Consider the following 15,487-nt stretch of genomic DNA (forward strand, 5'->3'; position numbering starts at 1 on the left):
CCCGCCCGTGGGTCCCGTCTTCTTCCTTCGTTGAAGTCTGTCGATGGGCGGGCAGCAGGGTGTGGTTTGTGGGCAGTCTGCCTTCTGCTGAGGGAGCGTGACTATGGGTTACGCCACGTCTCAGGCTCCTTTATCATCCCATTTTTCCGGCTGAGGATCTTTATAACCGTAGGACTTACACTTGGGTCTCTCACTGGTCTTGACTGGGTTTCTGCACACGTAGTAAGGGAGGGGTGCACTATCGTTCTCTGGATGCAGCATCCCAGAGGACACCAGACTGTGGTCTTTGGCTCCTGCTCACCTGGGGAAGGCACCTGGGTGCACAAACAGATCTGCAAAGACTGCTAGAAACACAGGCGTGTGCGTGCACACTACGTGCAGACAGGAAGGAGCCATCTGAGGAGGGTCCAGAGAGAGGGCTGGGCTGGGGGCCGTTCCAGATGAGGAAGCAGTGCAATGCCTGCACCCTGTGCGGCAATCCTACCACGCACCCTTCAGAGCCGAGCAAAAGTCCCTTCTCCAGCACACAGGCCTCAGGGAAGCAAGTCCGACCAGGTCAGCGGAGATGGGCTCCAGCGATGTGGAGGGCTAAGTGGCCCATCCCCGGGGGTCAGATGCTGAGGAAACACAGCTGGGCCCCCGGAGCCCCTCTGAGTGGGCGGAAGGACACGGCTGCACAGTCTATTAGCCTGCTGTGAACAGCCTGGCGACCCTCAGGCCACCCTCATCTTTCAAATCTCCACTGACGACGACGACGCCGCCGGCTGGCTTTTCTACACGTCTCTACACTTCCCAGACTGGCCCCTTCCTGGTCCCACCTGAGGCCACTGTGCAGACCCGACCGGCACAGCTGCCCTCCACCGGACAGGATGACAAATGTCACCGACCGACACCTAACAAGGGCCTACCAGCCGCAGTCCGGCTCCTCGGCTAAGGGCCTCGCCCACGCTCAGGCCAGACAGGGGAGCCAAGACATCACAGCCAAGACCAGCCAGCAAGGCAAGGAGGAAGGTATAAGCCTCCGGTGGCCTCAGTAAGGACCCCCACCCCACTGCTCAGCCTCCCCCATCATGTGTGGAGACCAACAGAAACCCCTTCAAAATCAAGAACCAAGTTTCCGTGAAGGCTGTGGGGTTCCTACAGGGGCTACGGCAAACTGGGAGCGGGGGCGCCTGTGGTGGGGACGGAGCAGCTTCCACACAAGCATTGTTAAGCAGGTTTACTACCAAAGAGGAGCCCCTGGAAAGTAGCAGACACCCTCCTGCCCCCACACGAATATTTTCTTTCAGTGATGTCCTCAAATACCACAAGGGCAAGGACATCACACTCCAAAAACGAGGTCATCCCCCAGGAACTTTAAACAACAGAAACACCCACCCCGGCACGTCCCAAAGCCTCACACCCAGACTCCAGGAACGTGCCGTCTGGGCCCTCACAGGGATGCGACGCACCAGCTGCCTCCCGAGAGTCTGTGTCTGAAACGTGGCATGGGAGATACCTGCCCAGACGTCTTCGGTGAGGACAGCGCCTGGACTGCATCTGTTCACAGTGGGCTGGGTCACTGTGCCCAAGGGGACCGGGCACTCCCAACCTCAACTTATATCTACTGGTTGTATTCATATACTAGGATATATAGCATGTCCTCATGACGGCCAGCGTGTTCAAACCCACCTCTGTGGCTACTCGGGTGACCCCTGTCCTTACCACGCCACTACTTCACCAAGCACAATGGCCTCTTCCACTGATTGACCCCTCTTGATGACGGGTCCACAGCAAGTCAGTTGGACACTGTTTGTTGTGACCCATCGGGTTTTCACTGGTTGGTTTTGAAAAATCAACGGTCAGACTTTTCTTCCACCCACCAGCTGTAGTTGGTCAATAAGCATAGAGGAAACTTCAAGGAGACTTAAAGCAGCCCCTGCCACCCCCACCTTTGAAAGACCCCTGCTTCCTACGTGTCCAGAGGCAAAGGCCCAGGTGCTGAGGAGAGGGGCGGCCTGAGGATGTCCCTCCATGGTAGCCCAGCACACAGGACGTGGTCTTGGTCCTAGCACTGTGCCTGTAACCCGCACTGCTTAACGAGACATCCTGTGCTCACTTTGGACAGTGGTTTCTGCAGAACCTTCCAGAACACCACTCGTGAACTCACTAGCTGACAAGTGCTTGGTCGGGTTTAGGGACCTGGGACAAGAGACTATTGCTTCAGGCTGCCCTGGCCCAATGCAGCATGCTCAGATTCTGCCTCCCCTCTATGACACAGCTCCAGCCTCTCCAGTGGCACGATTGTGGTGGCAGCTGTGCTATCTTGTTGGCCCGTGGTGGGGGTGTTACTAAGAGCACCACAGAAAGCTGTTCCTCTTGAGGCTGCACGGGGGCCGCTGCGTCTGGCCAATTAGGATCTCGTAGCAACTGCCCATGAGCACCCTGGACACGGGCCCTGGAGAGATGCTCTCAGCAAGGGCCCCATCCCAGCCACCGGGTCCACTGGACACTCGAGAAAGAGAAAGCCTTGGGCCGGGGCGGGAGGGAGGGGGGCACGAGAGGTCCAGGAGCCATGCCACACTATCTGCCCTCTCAGCACTCAATGCTCTGTCCTTCTCAGGTGACTGGCCTTCCCAGCAGCCGTGCCCTCCATCCTCCTTGGCTGACACACCACTCACACAGTCCTGGGCACTCTCCTCTCTGAAGTCGTCCTGGGTTTGAAGATGTAGGATCTGCCACACCCAGTATACAGACTCAGCCTCCAGCCACTAGGTGCTGTGCCCAGAGGCCAGTCTAGCCCCACTGAGTGGCTCTGCTCACACAGGCCTGGAATGACGATGGCGACAGGTCCCACACACTCACTCCATGGCGGGCATCCTGGGTTTTGATGGCCCCCACCTAGCTCTCTCTGCCTGCCTGCTCAATGGACATCTCACCAGTAAGACAGGGCACTTGGAGCCTGCAGAGCCAGGAAGTGAAGGCCAGCAATGGGCCTTCTTGGACACCCAGCGAGCCTATCGTGACAGAGCTCTCTCAAGGGTCTGGCCACAGAGGAATACTATCCAGGGCAGGTGACCCCGTTCATCTACCACTGTATAATTTGCTGGCTGAGGCCACAGTTCCCTGGCTGATCACTGACTCCCTGTCCATGTGTCCCGCCTGAAGTCTGCTCCCCAGGGGCAGAGTCCCCACAATGCAGCCTCTTTACTGATCAGAAGCCTGAGGACAAGTGGGGCTCAGGGCATAGAGTCACCATCCCACCCACCCCCCACCCGCCCTCCTGCCTACCTGTGCTTCTCAAGTCCAGGAGATTTGTGCAGGTCCTCGGGGAAAGGTGGCCCCAGGATCCTGGGCTCCTAATGCAGAGTGGGGGTGATAGACATGCCAGGCAGCCTCAAACATCCCGGGTGACACTTCCTCATCTCAGCTTGGATCCTACCTTCATTGACTGTGGGACTGGGACTGGGAGATAGGCCACCACCGATCCTGATAGGAACATCCAAGGGCTGGACCCAAAGGGCCTCTGGCATTGGTGTTCCCAGGCTCACAGGGTACCCTACAGAGAACCTCCAGGCTCTAGAAGACAATGAGTCTATAGGTCACAAGACCCTATCCACCCTTCTCGACCAGGGTCAGGTCACAGGACTCAGCTCATGTGACCCGCCCTGTCCACCCTTCTAGTCCAGAGTTCAGGCCACATGATCATCCAGCCTACTTCTTCCATAGCAGGGGTCAGGTCAAAGGACACGCTCCTGCCCAGGGACAAAAACTCTCCCAGGGGCCAGACTAAGTATGTTCAGCTTTGCCACCTCATCACAATGGACAAGGAAGGCAGCCACTGATAGTACAGGTGGAAACCGTGGTCTGCACGGAGTTGCTTCCAGCTCCCAGGGACCGTGGAGACCAGGGTAAAACGAACTGCCTCTGTGGGTTTCCAGTGCTGTCTGTCTTGCTTGGCTCCACAATCAATGCTCATGGAAGCAGCAGTCAAGAAATCAAAAGGCGAGTTGCACTGGATAAATCTGCTGCACACGATTTATTTAGAATTTTGAAAAGTATGTTACTTTGAGGACGAGGGTGCGCCTGACCCAAGCCATGGCATTCTCCATCGCCTCATATGCAGGTGAGAGCTGAATCGGGAAGACGAAGAAGACATGCTGGAGAAGACTATTAGAGCTACAAGGACAAACCCACCTGTCTTAGAGGACCACGGCGGGAGTGCTCCTGACAGGCAAGCCTTCCTCTTACAGACTCTGCACATACTGTCAGGAGAGACCAGTCTCTAGAGAAGGCCCAGAGGGCAGTGAAAAAGAGGAAGGCCCTCAAGGAGCTGGATGGACAGAGTGGCTGCAGCAATGGGCTCGGGCCTGGGGCTGATCATGAAGACGGTGCAGACCTGTGTGCCATTCTGTTGCACAGAGGGCGGCAGCCAACTCTCCAGCATCTAACAGCAACTCCTTACAGGTGCGGAAGCTTAATGGTCCTTCCATGGGGCAGCTTGACAAGGGTGGCAGCCTGGATCTTCCTGGCCCATTTTGGACTCTAAGGCTTGCAGGTGGAAGACTGCTCTGCTGGGGTCATCAGATCCTGCAGGAGCCCAGGGTGGGGGCGGGAAGTAGGGGAGGGGCTAGGGGCCAGAGCAGACAGACTGCAGCTTCCATGGGGCAAGCACAGCACTCTGGCACCCCTCGTGCCAGCACTGCCACGACGGGGGCTCATCAAGAGGCTCCCTCAAATGTGAGCCCTCTGCCAGTCCCAATGGGTAAATCCACGTGTGGGGGTGGGGGCGGGGGGAAGGGTTAGGAAGTGGAACTTCCCCTCAAACTGTTAGAAAGGGGAACCACGTCCCTTCTAGGATGGCTCTTATCAGGAAAATGAAAGCTGCTCAAAAACCCCACCGCCCCAGAGCAACTCCGCTCCCAGGCACAAGCCTAGGAGAATGGGCTGCAGGACCATCAACAGAAATCTGTCTGTGCCCCCAGGGGGAAAGGACTCAACTGCCTGCCCCCTACCCGCAACCCAGGCACACAGAGAGTGCTATGGAGTCAGTGCTGACTCACAGCGACCCTGGAGGACAGGCTGTAAACCTGCACTGGACCAGAGAGCCTCACCTTTCTCCTGGCGAGCGGCTGACTGGACTGAACCGCTGACCTTGTGGTTAGTGGCTCAATGGTAACCCACGGTGCCACTGGGACTCGTTGCAAGCATACAAAGGAGTATTTGTCGGTCATCAAGAGGAGCCCAGATGCCCAGGCCAGGCCAAGGGGCCAAAGCTTCATCCAAGAAAACTGACATTCGGCATGGGAGTGGCTCCTCCCTGGAGCGAGCAGATGGCACTGCTTCCACCCTGAGGACTCCATTCATTCTCTAAGGAAGCAGTTCCCCAAGGTACTGGTCGCTGCTGAGGGACTGCTGGGCCTGCAACGAGCTCACCCCTACCATTCTCCTAGGCCTGCCATTCTCCTAGGGAGCTCAGGGCAGTTGTGCAGTGCATGCATATGCACGCACAGACACACACACACACACACACACACACACACTGTCCAAGGGCTTGCACGGCAGCACCCACACAAACAGGAAGCCATCCAGGAGTCAGAGACAGGCCCAAGGATGCTCATGGGGCCTTCAGCGCCCTAGCCAGACTCACAGTAGCTTCCTCCCAGGTCCCCTCCGCTGAGGCTAATTAAGCCATGCCCTCCCCACAAGCAGTCTGCCCAGGCTGCCCTTCGGCATGCTCCCTGCTGTTGCCGTGCATGGCATGGCTGTATGCACGCGGCCAGCATGTGACCTGTGCCTGCCCCACGGCTGCAATGAGAGAAGGCTGGGGACACCGTGTATCCGATGGCACGGATGCTTTCCTGACACCTTTAGCTCTGGGCCCTGCTCCACCAGGCACTTCTCCCAGTTTGGCTTCTTCTGCGCCTCCTGGGTCTCAGGTCTGGCCTCCTGCTCTACGCCTTGCTGGCTTCCATGACCGTGACTCAAAAGACTGGGGATGGCTTCTGTCACCCACAGAGCCAGGAGCTCTCCGCTTTGGTGCCTGCCACTCACATCAGGCTGACCAGAAGAAGTTGCTTGGCCAGGCTCTGTTAGAGCCCTGTCACACTGTCCAGTATGGCCTTGCCTCGGTCCCCCCCTCAAGTCCGATCAAGCAGTCCTCTGAGACCCCAGTAGGGCAGTAAGCCGGCCTGCAGCAGCCAAGCCCAGGCCCCACGCTTCCAGCACTAGCACATTCCACAAGGGTGAACTTGGTGACCAAGACGCAGTCACTGAAAAACCAGGGTGAAGAGCACAAATTAAACAAAAAATAAGAGGGAGACGGGGGGCCACACCACAATGAAAACATGCCAGCCCCGCCCCAGAGGTCAAGCCTGAGGCAGAGGTGTCTTCGAGACCCCAGTGGCCACAGGAGTGTGTGCCAGACTCACTAGAACTCAGGAGAGAGGCGCAGTCGCTCCTGAGAGGGTCCAACCCTGTCCACCTGCACAGGCAGGTACCTGTGCCCATGGGACCCAGGGAGCTGAGTGCCCCTGGCTGGCAGAGCCAGGTGGCAGATGGAATTAGCACACAGTACGGTTGCTCCACTGTGGGCGTGGTAAGTGTCCCCCCCCACCCCCCAAAGTTTATCTGGGGACTGGCTCTTTAAATGACGTGACAACATGAGGTCCCGCTGACTGCTAGCGACCCTGCAGGACAGGGGACGAGGGCTTCCAAGACGGTCACTCTTCACGGGAGGACATAAGACACTGCAGACACTTGTAGTCCTTCCCATAGACACTGCGCAGACGGACAGGCCTGTGAGCAGAGGCAGGGAAGATGTCAAACAGAGGCCTTCCCCACCCCCAGGGCCCCTCTGGCCACATCCTGGAGCAATGCCTGTTTTCCAGTAGGCTGCCTCTCCAGAGGTCCCCTGACGATGTCACAATCAGACGTGATGTCAAACCGGCTCTGGGGTGAACTCTGGCCTTCCCGATGAGTCAGGGGAAGGGCTTCCAGGAGAGCCAGCTGTTTACATGCAATGATGGCCGGCCACAGCCATGCCGGAAGCAGTCAGGGGCCACAGGTCACAGTGGCCAGGGCTGTGCCCAATCCCTCACACCCCTATCCTCCCACCAAACTCCAGCCTCAGGGATGCTTGCCTCCGCGACAGACACCCAGGGAGTCAGTCACACCACCCAGACCTACAGGGCCCACCTTCAGACAAGCAAACCTGACCTGCACATCCCTCCCCGCCCCATCCCCACCTATGCTAGGTCCACACCTCCTGCCGGCCAGCAGCCACCACCCAGTGACTCAGCCTTCTCCCTCAGTGGGGTGAGCAGGGAGGACAGGAGAGAGCTCCAAAGAGGAGTCCTCACTGTAAGGACTCAGGGGCACCCTTGTCCTCAGCTCAACCCCCAGCCAACAATGTCCCATGCACACGGACCCCAGGCACAGAGCCATGCACAACTCCCTCCCATCTCAGAGTCCCCGGTGGCCCCGATTCCCTTCCAGCCCCTAAACTGAGACTTGAGTTGGGATGCTGGGGCAGGCAGCACGGCCCCACTGAGCCTCCTCAACCCAAAAGCACCAGGAAGGCCCAGGTGCCCTCTGAGGGCTCCATGGGGCAGCATCCCCAGCAGAGGGAGCTACAAGAGGCCATCCTGCTCTGGCCTGACCACCTGGGAAGGCAGCCTGGTGTCTGCACGGTGGGAGAGACATGAGCTAAATTAAGGATTTTTCTGCCAGTGCCTGGGTGACGTTCCCACGCCACCCACCCACCAGCTGGTGAGCAGCCTCCACTGCCCACGTAACCTCAGGGATGGCTTGTGGGGCCTCCTAACCGTACCCCAGCTCACACTGCCCACCATGCCCCAGCCTGGACCCTTGGCCTCCTTCACAGCTCAGCTAGCACCTCACGGGAAGGGGCCCTATTTCAAGTCCTTGTTAAGGCTCACTGAGGAGATGTTTCTGGCTGATGGCCCTGCCCAATCTTGCTTATGACGTCAGCCCGTGACAGGACTGAGCCAGTCACCTGCAGGCACTCCTTAAGTCTCTGTAAGACAAGCACCCGGGCTTGCTCTGAACCCACAGGTTCCAGGCCAGCCTCCGTGCAGGCAAGGGCTGTAACAGAAATGGTCTCTAGAGAGGTCGGGGCTGCACAAACTCTAACAGGGCCCCCCACAGCCCTGAAGGAAAGAAAGACCTGGAACTCAGGGAGGACTGAGGACTGAGCCCCTCACAGCTTTAAGGAGGTTCTGGAATACTGGGAAGGTCTGCTGCTGAGCCCTGAAGAGAAGGATCTGGACCGGGACCCTCACAGCATAGCCCAGGGGGAGGATCGGAATCGGGTTGAGAAAGATCCAGAATCAGACAGCTCAGGTTTCAGGCCAAGGCCTCAGGCAGGCAGGACCAAAATGCAAACCCAGGTGGGGACTAAACCCCAACTAAAACCCCAAATCAGTTGTTGAGTCCATTCGGACCCACAGCAACTCTGCCACACAGTTTGTAACTCAGAGAGGAGGAGGCTGCCTGTTGGCCCAACCCCCCTGCAGCTGTGGGGAAGAGGTCTCCCCCAGGTAGAAGAGGCAGGTGCCACTTCCTGCAGTGTGCTCACGGGACACTGAGGGGGTGGCATGACATGGTCCTGGAAGGATGGGTGACATCATAACTTCCTCTCCTCTCTCCCTGGAAGTCGCCCTTCTGAGTAAGAAAAGGGACCCACCTCCTGGGTCAGAACTCAAAAGTATTTACATCAAAGAGAGGCGGGCCAGTGAAAAGCTGGGTTGTGGGAAGCTAGCTGTGTGAACATGTTCCAACCTGTCCCAGGGCCGCCCAGGGGCAGCACCTGCTCCAGACCCCAGACAGCAGGCTGCTCCAACAGCCCCCTGAGCCAAAAGAAGGGCCTGAAGGACACACCTGAGTCGTGAAGACCTCATCCCAGTTAAAAAACACACAAGAGCGCTCCCCACAAGCTCCTGCCGGCAGCCCTTAACCACAGGCCCCAGGGCAGATGGCAGCAGACAGAATATGCGCAAGTCAGGCACTGTCAAGGGCCAATAAGAGGCTCTGTTTACACAGTTTTCCAAGTCCCCTTCAGAGCCCACCACTCAAAAGCCCTGACCCATGTTCCACCCACCAAGCTGCCCTGAGGGAAGAAGTAAGCCCCAAACTGCAGAGCAGATTAAACTCCCCTTTGGTTGTGGAGAAAAACAGTGAGTGTGGATCACCCTGAAACATAAGGCCCCTTCCGTGTCTCCCTGCGTGGCCTGGCGCTGGGGACAGCCAGGCCATCTGCAATTACCTTCCCCTTCATGGAGGCCGACCTGGCCAGGCCCGGGGTTTCACCCACACCCAAAATTAAAAATAGCAGCCTGATGGCAAGAGAGGGACGCCAGGCCGGGCTTTCCACAACCCTGGGGGCAAGGGTTGGGACGCCAGGGACTAGGTCCCCCATCTGCTGTATTCCCATGACTCACTCGGGTTCTCTGTCCCCCCCGCCGCTCTAAGCAAAGTGGCCTTTCCCAGAGCCATGTCCCCGTCAGACATGGCCCGGATTCCCCCAGGAAGGAGGCGCCTTGCTCAGACCCCCTTCACCTGTGGAGGCCTCGGCCTCCGTTCGGGGAACTCTCTGGACACGGGGAGAACTGGCAAAGGTCACCACTTGACCGACAGTGGGGGAAACTGAGGCACTGAGCTGTGAAGGAAGCGGCCCGGAGAAGGAACAAGCCGTCGGGAAGGTCCATGGCCCAGAACGCAATCGGAACCAAAAGGGGAAGAAATTCCCGGCTTGGCTCCCAGTGCCAGGCAAGTCCAGGGCAGGAAGAACGCCACATTCCTTCCTAGTTAGTCTCTCCTCTTGCCCGCAACCCCCCGCCCCCCACACCTCTAAGACACAAAACACACCCGGGCAGCCTGTCCTCAAGTTCGATGCCCCTCACCCCACCCCACCCCCTTATCGCTCTGCAGACCCTGCACTGAGGCACGGCGCTGCAAACCACTTCCTCCCAGACCAGTCCATCGGACACCTGCCACCCAGGTCCCCGAGGGGAGGGAGGGCGCCATGACACACACAGAAACGGGAGCGGCAGGTTCTGACAGCGGCTGAGACCAGGACACCGTAGCCACCCCCCGCCCCCCGGCCAGCTGGCAGAACCGAAACACTTCCAACTTCCCTAGATGGGCCAGAATTGGCTTCCGAGAAGTTCGAAGGTCCGTGGCTACCAGGTGTGGAGGCCAGAGCTTCCGCTCAGGTGCCCACCAGGTGGGGGGCCCCCACGCGACGGGAGCGACCCCACCCACAACCCCCCGAGGAGACAGTACCGCGCCCCCCACTCCCACACGGACAAACCCCAAGGGTGTCAGGTCAGACAGGCTCACCTAGAGGGTGTGGGGGCTACCGACGAGCTGTCAGCTCCTCCCCAATCCTCCCTCCCCAGTGAACAGCGGCTTCCACTCGGCGGCCTCACTGACAACCTCCAGGGCGGCACCCAGGGGCAGCGCGGACTCCCTCCCAGCCCACCTGCCCACCCACCAGCTCCGGGATCCGGAGGGCAAAGTCCCATTGAGCCCTGACGCCGGGGACCCCCCTCACCGCGGGAAGCTGTACTCGGAGGCCGGTCCACTTCACCACCTTCTCAGGGACCCAGACCAAAGAGCTGCGGGTGCCCCCCCACCCGCCGCCAGGTGCTCGGACCTGGCCCTGCCCAGGTGCCGGGAAGCCGAGGGAAGGACGCCCCGGGTACCCCCTGGATGCGCCCCAGCCGGAGCGCGAGTCTGGACCCCTCACCGCCCGGCCTCTCCGCCGGGGCCATCCCCTCCGTGCCCTGGAAGGCCGCGCCGGCCCCGCGCCCCCAGGCCCGGACCAGCGTCCCGCGCGTCGCGCCGCTGTTCACCTGACTGGAGCGGTAGCTCTCGAAGGCCCTCAGGGCGCTGTCGGTGAGCTTCACGTGGAACACGGACACCCGGCTGCCGTCGCCCAGCCGCCCGCACGACAGCCCGTAGCTCCAAGTCTCCTTCAGCGCCGCCATCTTGCGACCATCGCTCCCCCGCCCCCCGTCCCGGATCAGGCACCACAGCGCGGACACGCCCCGCCCGCCGCCCGCTGACGTGCTGCATTATTCATAAGACGTGGAGGGTCACACCCCTTGCGCGCCCGCTGCCCGGTCTTGGCGTACTGCATATTCATGAACACAGTAGGCCCCGCCTCCCAAGGCCTTCCGCGGCACCCGGACTCCGCCCCGACACACGCACCCTCTCTGAACCAGACTTTAAATTATTCATGATGCTGACGCTAAGGGCCGCGTAGAGGCCCCGCCCACCTGGTGCTGACGTAATATATTATTTATGAGATTCCTTCCTCCCTCCCTCATTGACTTCCGTTGAGAGTCGCGGGAGAGGTCTGGAGGGGCGTGGTTTACACGTCGCACGTGGGGGGCGGAGCCAGAGACTAGTTCGTCGGTAGGTGGGCGTGGTTATTCAAACCTAGCGCGCATAGGACGCTGGGTTTGGTTGTTTGTACTTCCCTTAAAGTGGGCAGGGGGTATTTCCTGTCGGTGCTGTTGTGAGGAACACGGTCCACGTTAGGAATGCACTTTGCAAAAAACAATATCCTACATTCCCACTGGCCCTGACCGAAGATAGAGTCAGGTTTCCTTATATTTTTATAAACAAGCCTGCGTGACGTCGTACCGTAGTCTAAAGTTTGCTTTCTCAAGGGCTTTTGGTAACTTCAGTGGACTTACTTGTGGACCATCTGCCTCCCATGGAAACGCCCCTTCTCCTGCTCAAACCCCCTTCCCCCTGGCGGCGGTGCCCGGGAAGTGCCCGGGCTCGCTCTGTGCAGCCCTGGCTTCTGATCCTACAGATTTCATTCCTGACCCTCATGTGTGGCATCACATGGTCTGTTTGTCCGTTTATGATTGGCTTCCTTCCCTAAGTGGCTTTTGTTCGTTCGCCTTTACTGAAGGATACTATGAACTTCACCGTTTAAAGTGCTTAATTCAGTGGTATTGATTAGATCCACAAGTGGGTACAACCATCCCCACGGTATCTGAGAGCATTTCCCCCTGTTCCCATTAAGCAGTAATTCTCCACTTCTTCCCACTTGCAGTCACCCAATCCGTTCGTTGCCAGTTCTGACCCACGGTGACCTCATATGGTACAGGATACGTGTACTTCCTAAGACTTGCTTGGCTGTCATCTTTACAGAAATAGATTACCAGGCCTGTCTCCCATGGCATGGCTGGGTGAGCTCAAACGTCCAACCTTTAGATAGGTAACCACTGCCATCAGTTGATCATGTAGGGCAGGGTAGAGCTGCCCGGCCCGGGGGGCTTCCGAGACTGGAACTTTGCCAGAGTGGAAAGCCTCATCTTCCCCCCACAGAGCAGCTGGCTGACTTAGTTAACAGCCCAACACACAACCCCGTACATCATCAGGGGTCCTTCCGCCTTCTCGGCAACCATTCATCAACTTTCTTGTCTCTGAATTCTCCGACTCTGGACTGTTCACGAGGTTCCTGGTTGGCGCCCGACTACCCCTGCTGACTGCTTGGAAAGAGTGGGCTCACTGTTATAGAGGGTCCTGGATGGAGGGGGAGGAAAATGTGGAACACAACTCAGAGTCATAAATAAAAATTTTAAAAAGAAAACTCAGGGGGAGCGGGGAGGGAGGAGGGAAACGAGCAGCTGATACCAAGGGCTCAGGTGGAAGGCAAATGTTTTGAGAATGATGAGGGCAACAAATGTACAGATGTGCCTGACACAAAGGATGGATGGATGGTGATAAGAATTGTACGAGCCCGCAATAAAATGGTTTTTACAAATAAAATAAAATGTCAAAAGGTCTAATAGAGAAGATGGTCCTTAGTTACTTTGTCACACTTTAGGCTTGGAATTGAACTCACCTCCAGGGCTCAACTTTCCCCCAAGAGAATGGATAGGCAGTGCTAATGGGCACTAACACCTTTGAGCGGCATCCATGGCAATCAAAGGGCAGCACTGCCCAGAGGCAGAGTTGGAAGGTAGGAATGGATAAAAAAATTTTTTTAAAGGATGAATAGAAATAAGAAACATGGGAAGTGCTGTCATATCCTGGGGACTGTAATGGGGTCATGAAACAAAATACGTATGTATGCATTATTAAATTTGCTCTGTACACACTTACTCAAAGCACCCGCGCATGTGCGTGCACACACACACACACACACACACATAGTTTCTTTAATGGTTGAACTGCTGACCCGTCAACACTAGAGTCCCTCTTCTGTACCTGTTAAGAGTGTCCCACTTACAAATGCAGAAGCTGAATCTCCGTGGGGAGTAGTTTTTGGTGGGGTGGGTGAAAGGAATGGGTTGGGTGAATATATGATCACCTTTAATCCTGACCTTGCAAGTCAGCCCAGGTGAAGTTCAGGGAGCCAGTTCAGGGTCAGGCACGCTGCAGAGACTGTAATTCCAGCCCAGGGCCAACTCTCTGGGATCTTCCACCCCTCAGCCCAGATCGGCTGATCCTGTGGGTGAGTGCTGACACATGCCCAAACACACTGACCGTCTCACCACGGCCAGTGCCCAACTGTCGATCCAGGAGGCTGGACCAGCTCACTCAGAGAAGGCAGGAGCGCGCTGCCCAGGAGGGTCATGAGAGGGCAGGAGCCAGGGCTGGCGGGCACAGTAGTCAGAGAGGACGGACGGGCTGTGGGCAAACTGGTTGCTCAGTGGAGGAGGAAGTGGGCGGAGCAGCCTGTGGGATTCCCTTATGGCCTTCGGTCTGGTGGCTCAGGTGTTAAAGGCGTGGCTGAGAAGCACACATTGACAATTCGAGGCCCCAGTGTCTCGCTGCTTCTGTGAACTTACAGCAAACCTTGGACCAGTGGTTCGCACCCTCTCATGCTGCCACCCTTTCGTAAGCTCCTCGTGTTGTGGCGACCCTCCAACCACACCATTATTTCCGTGGCTGCTTCCTCACTGTCGTTTTGCTAGTTAGGAATCGTCATGTAAATATCTGATGGGCAGGATGTATTTTCATGGTTACAAATTGAACATCATTAAAGCATAGCCATGAATCACAAAAACAATATGTCATTATATATATATCTCGTGAACTATTTATTTCTAATGACAAATGAATGAAATTCTGTCTTGAAGCAAGGTGTAGCATGGGTAACAGGTGGGCGTATCTGCATGTGGGCAGACCCGCCTGGAGACAGATAGAGGAGCCGTGTCTTGGTTCCTAAGATCACCGGAAATATGTTTTCTGATGGTCTTGGTTGACCCGTGAAAGGGTCGTTAAACCCCCAAAGGGGTCGCGACCCACAAGTGGAGAACTGCTGCTATGGGCAAGTCCGCTCCGCCCTGTGAGGGACCTGAGTAGAGACTGCTTCGAAGGGGTTTAGTGTGTTTGACCGTAGGAAAGATCTTTCCGTCTCTGCGGGGCTACCTGAAAAATAGGGGACAGTCAAGAGTCCCTGTGAATCGAAATCCACTCGTCAACCAACCACTGAACTTTGTGTGTGTTTGTTTAATGACACCTGATGTTGCTACTCTTTCTGTGTGCATATTGCCATTTGAGTATCTTTGGTGAAACGTAGTACCTGTACCCATTTATTTTATTGGACTTCTGGTTGCAGGCGTTGCTGATCAATTCTGGCCATTAAATCCTTCTAGGCTAGACTTGGCTGGCAGACAACTGGATGGCTAAGGGTGGACAGGTAGGGGGACACGTGAATGGACGGACGGGTGGATGGAAAGCTGAAGTCAAGGTCACTCCACTCATGGTGACCCCGTATGTAAAACAGAACCAAATCTTGCCTGGTCTGCATCATTTTCATAACAGGGTTGAGTTCACCGTTGCCCACTTGTGCCAGTTGAACCCACCTAGGGTCTTCCCCTCCCCTCACTGGGCTTTTAGGTCAGCAAACAGGATGTTCTCTTTCAGTGACACCTAGGGACGTGTCCAAAGTGAGCCTTCAGCTTTGCTGTGAATGATTTTCACAAGTAGAACGCCAGGCCTTTCTGCCAGGCCGGTCTTGCTCTGGAGGCCCTGCCGGAATCTCCGGAACCTGCTCGCTGCGTGTGACCCCGCTGGGCGCTGAGACTGGCAGCATAGCTTCTGATGCCACAGGCAGGCGAGTCACGACGTCCACAAGCTAATAGGGTTGTTATCAGGGAATGTGAGCCCCAAGTCTTGCCTCCTGGTCTGGAGGTGGTCTTTGCGCCTTGTTGATAAGCCTCTGGACACAGAGACGTTTTCCTTTGGAAGGAAGTCCGATGCGCCTGTGTGGTCCTTTGTTTCTTGTGCCTTCGGCGTCCTAGGTAAGAAGCTACTGTTGAAAACCAGGTGCCAAAGCTTAACTCCTATGTTTTGTTTCAGGCCCACCCAGGGACCCACACGCACACACACAAGAGAATGTGGTGGTTTTTCTTACGTTTAGGGTTTTGACCAACGGCATTCCCTCTCGCATATGGTGTGAGGTAAGGATCCTACTTCATTTTCTGTGTGGGGAGCATAATTATCTCAGCACAAT

General features: G+C 56.9%; 1 protein-coding gene across 1 annotated transcript in view; it reads right to left on the reverse strand.

Moving 5' to 3' along the window:
• Nucleotides 1-11,014, reverse strand: part of ELL (elongation factor for RNA polymerase II) — a 28,477-nt gene extending 17,463 nt beyond the window's left edge. The window contains exon 1 of the mRNA XM_075549036.1: nucleotides 10,857-11,014. Within this exon, the coding sequence (XP_075405151.1) occupies nucleotides 10,857-10,991 (135 nt within the window). The 5' untranslated portion in view covers nucleotides 10,992-11,014. The remainder of the gene's footprint in view (nucleotides 1-10,856) is intronic.
• Between the last annotated feature and the right edge of the window lie 4,473 nt (nucleotides 11,015-15,487).

The sequence above is a fragment of the Tenrec ecaudatus genome, chromosome 1, assembly GCF_050624435.1.
Source record: "Tenrec ecaudatus isolate mTenEca1 chromosome 1, mTenEca1.hap1, whole genome shotgun sequence".
NCBI classification, from domain to species: Eukaryota; Metazoa; Chordata; class Mammalia; order Afrosoricida; family Tenrecidae; genus Tenrec; species Tenrec ecaudatus.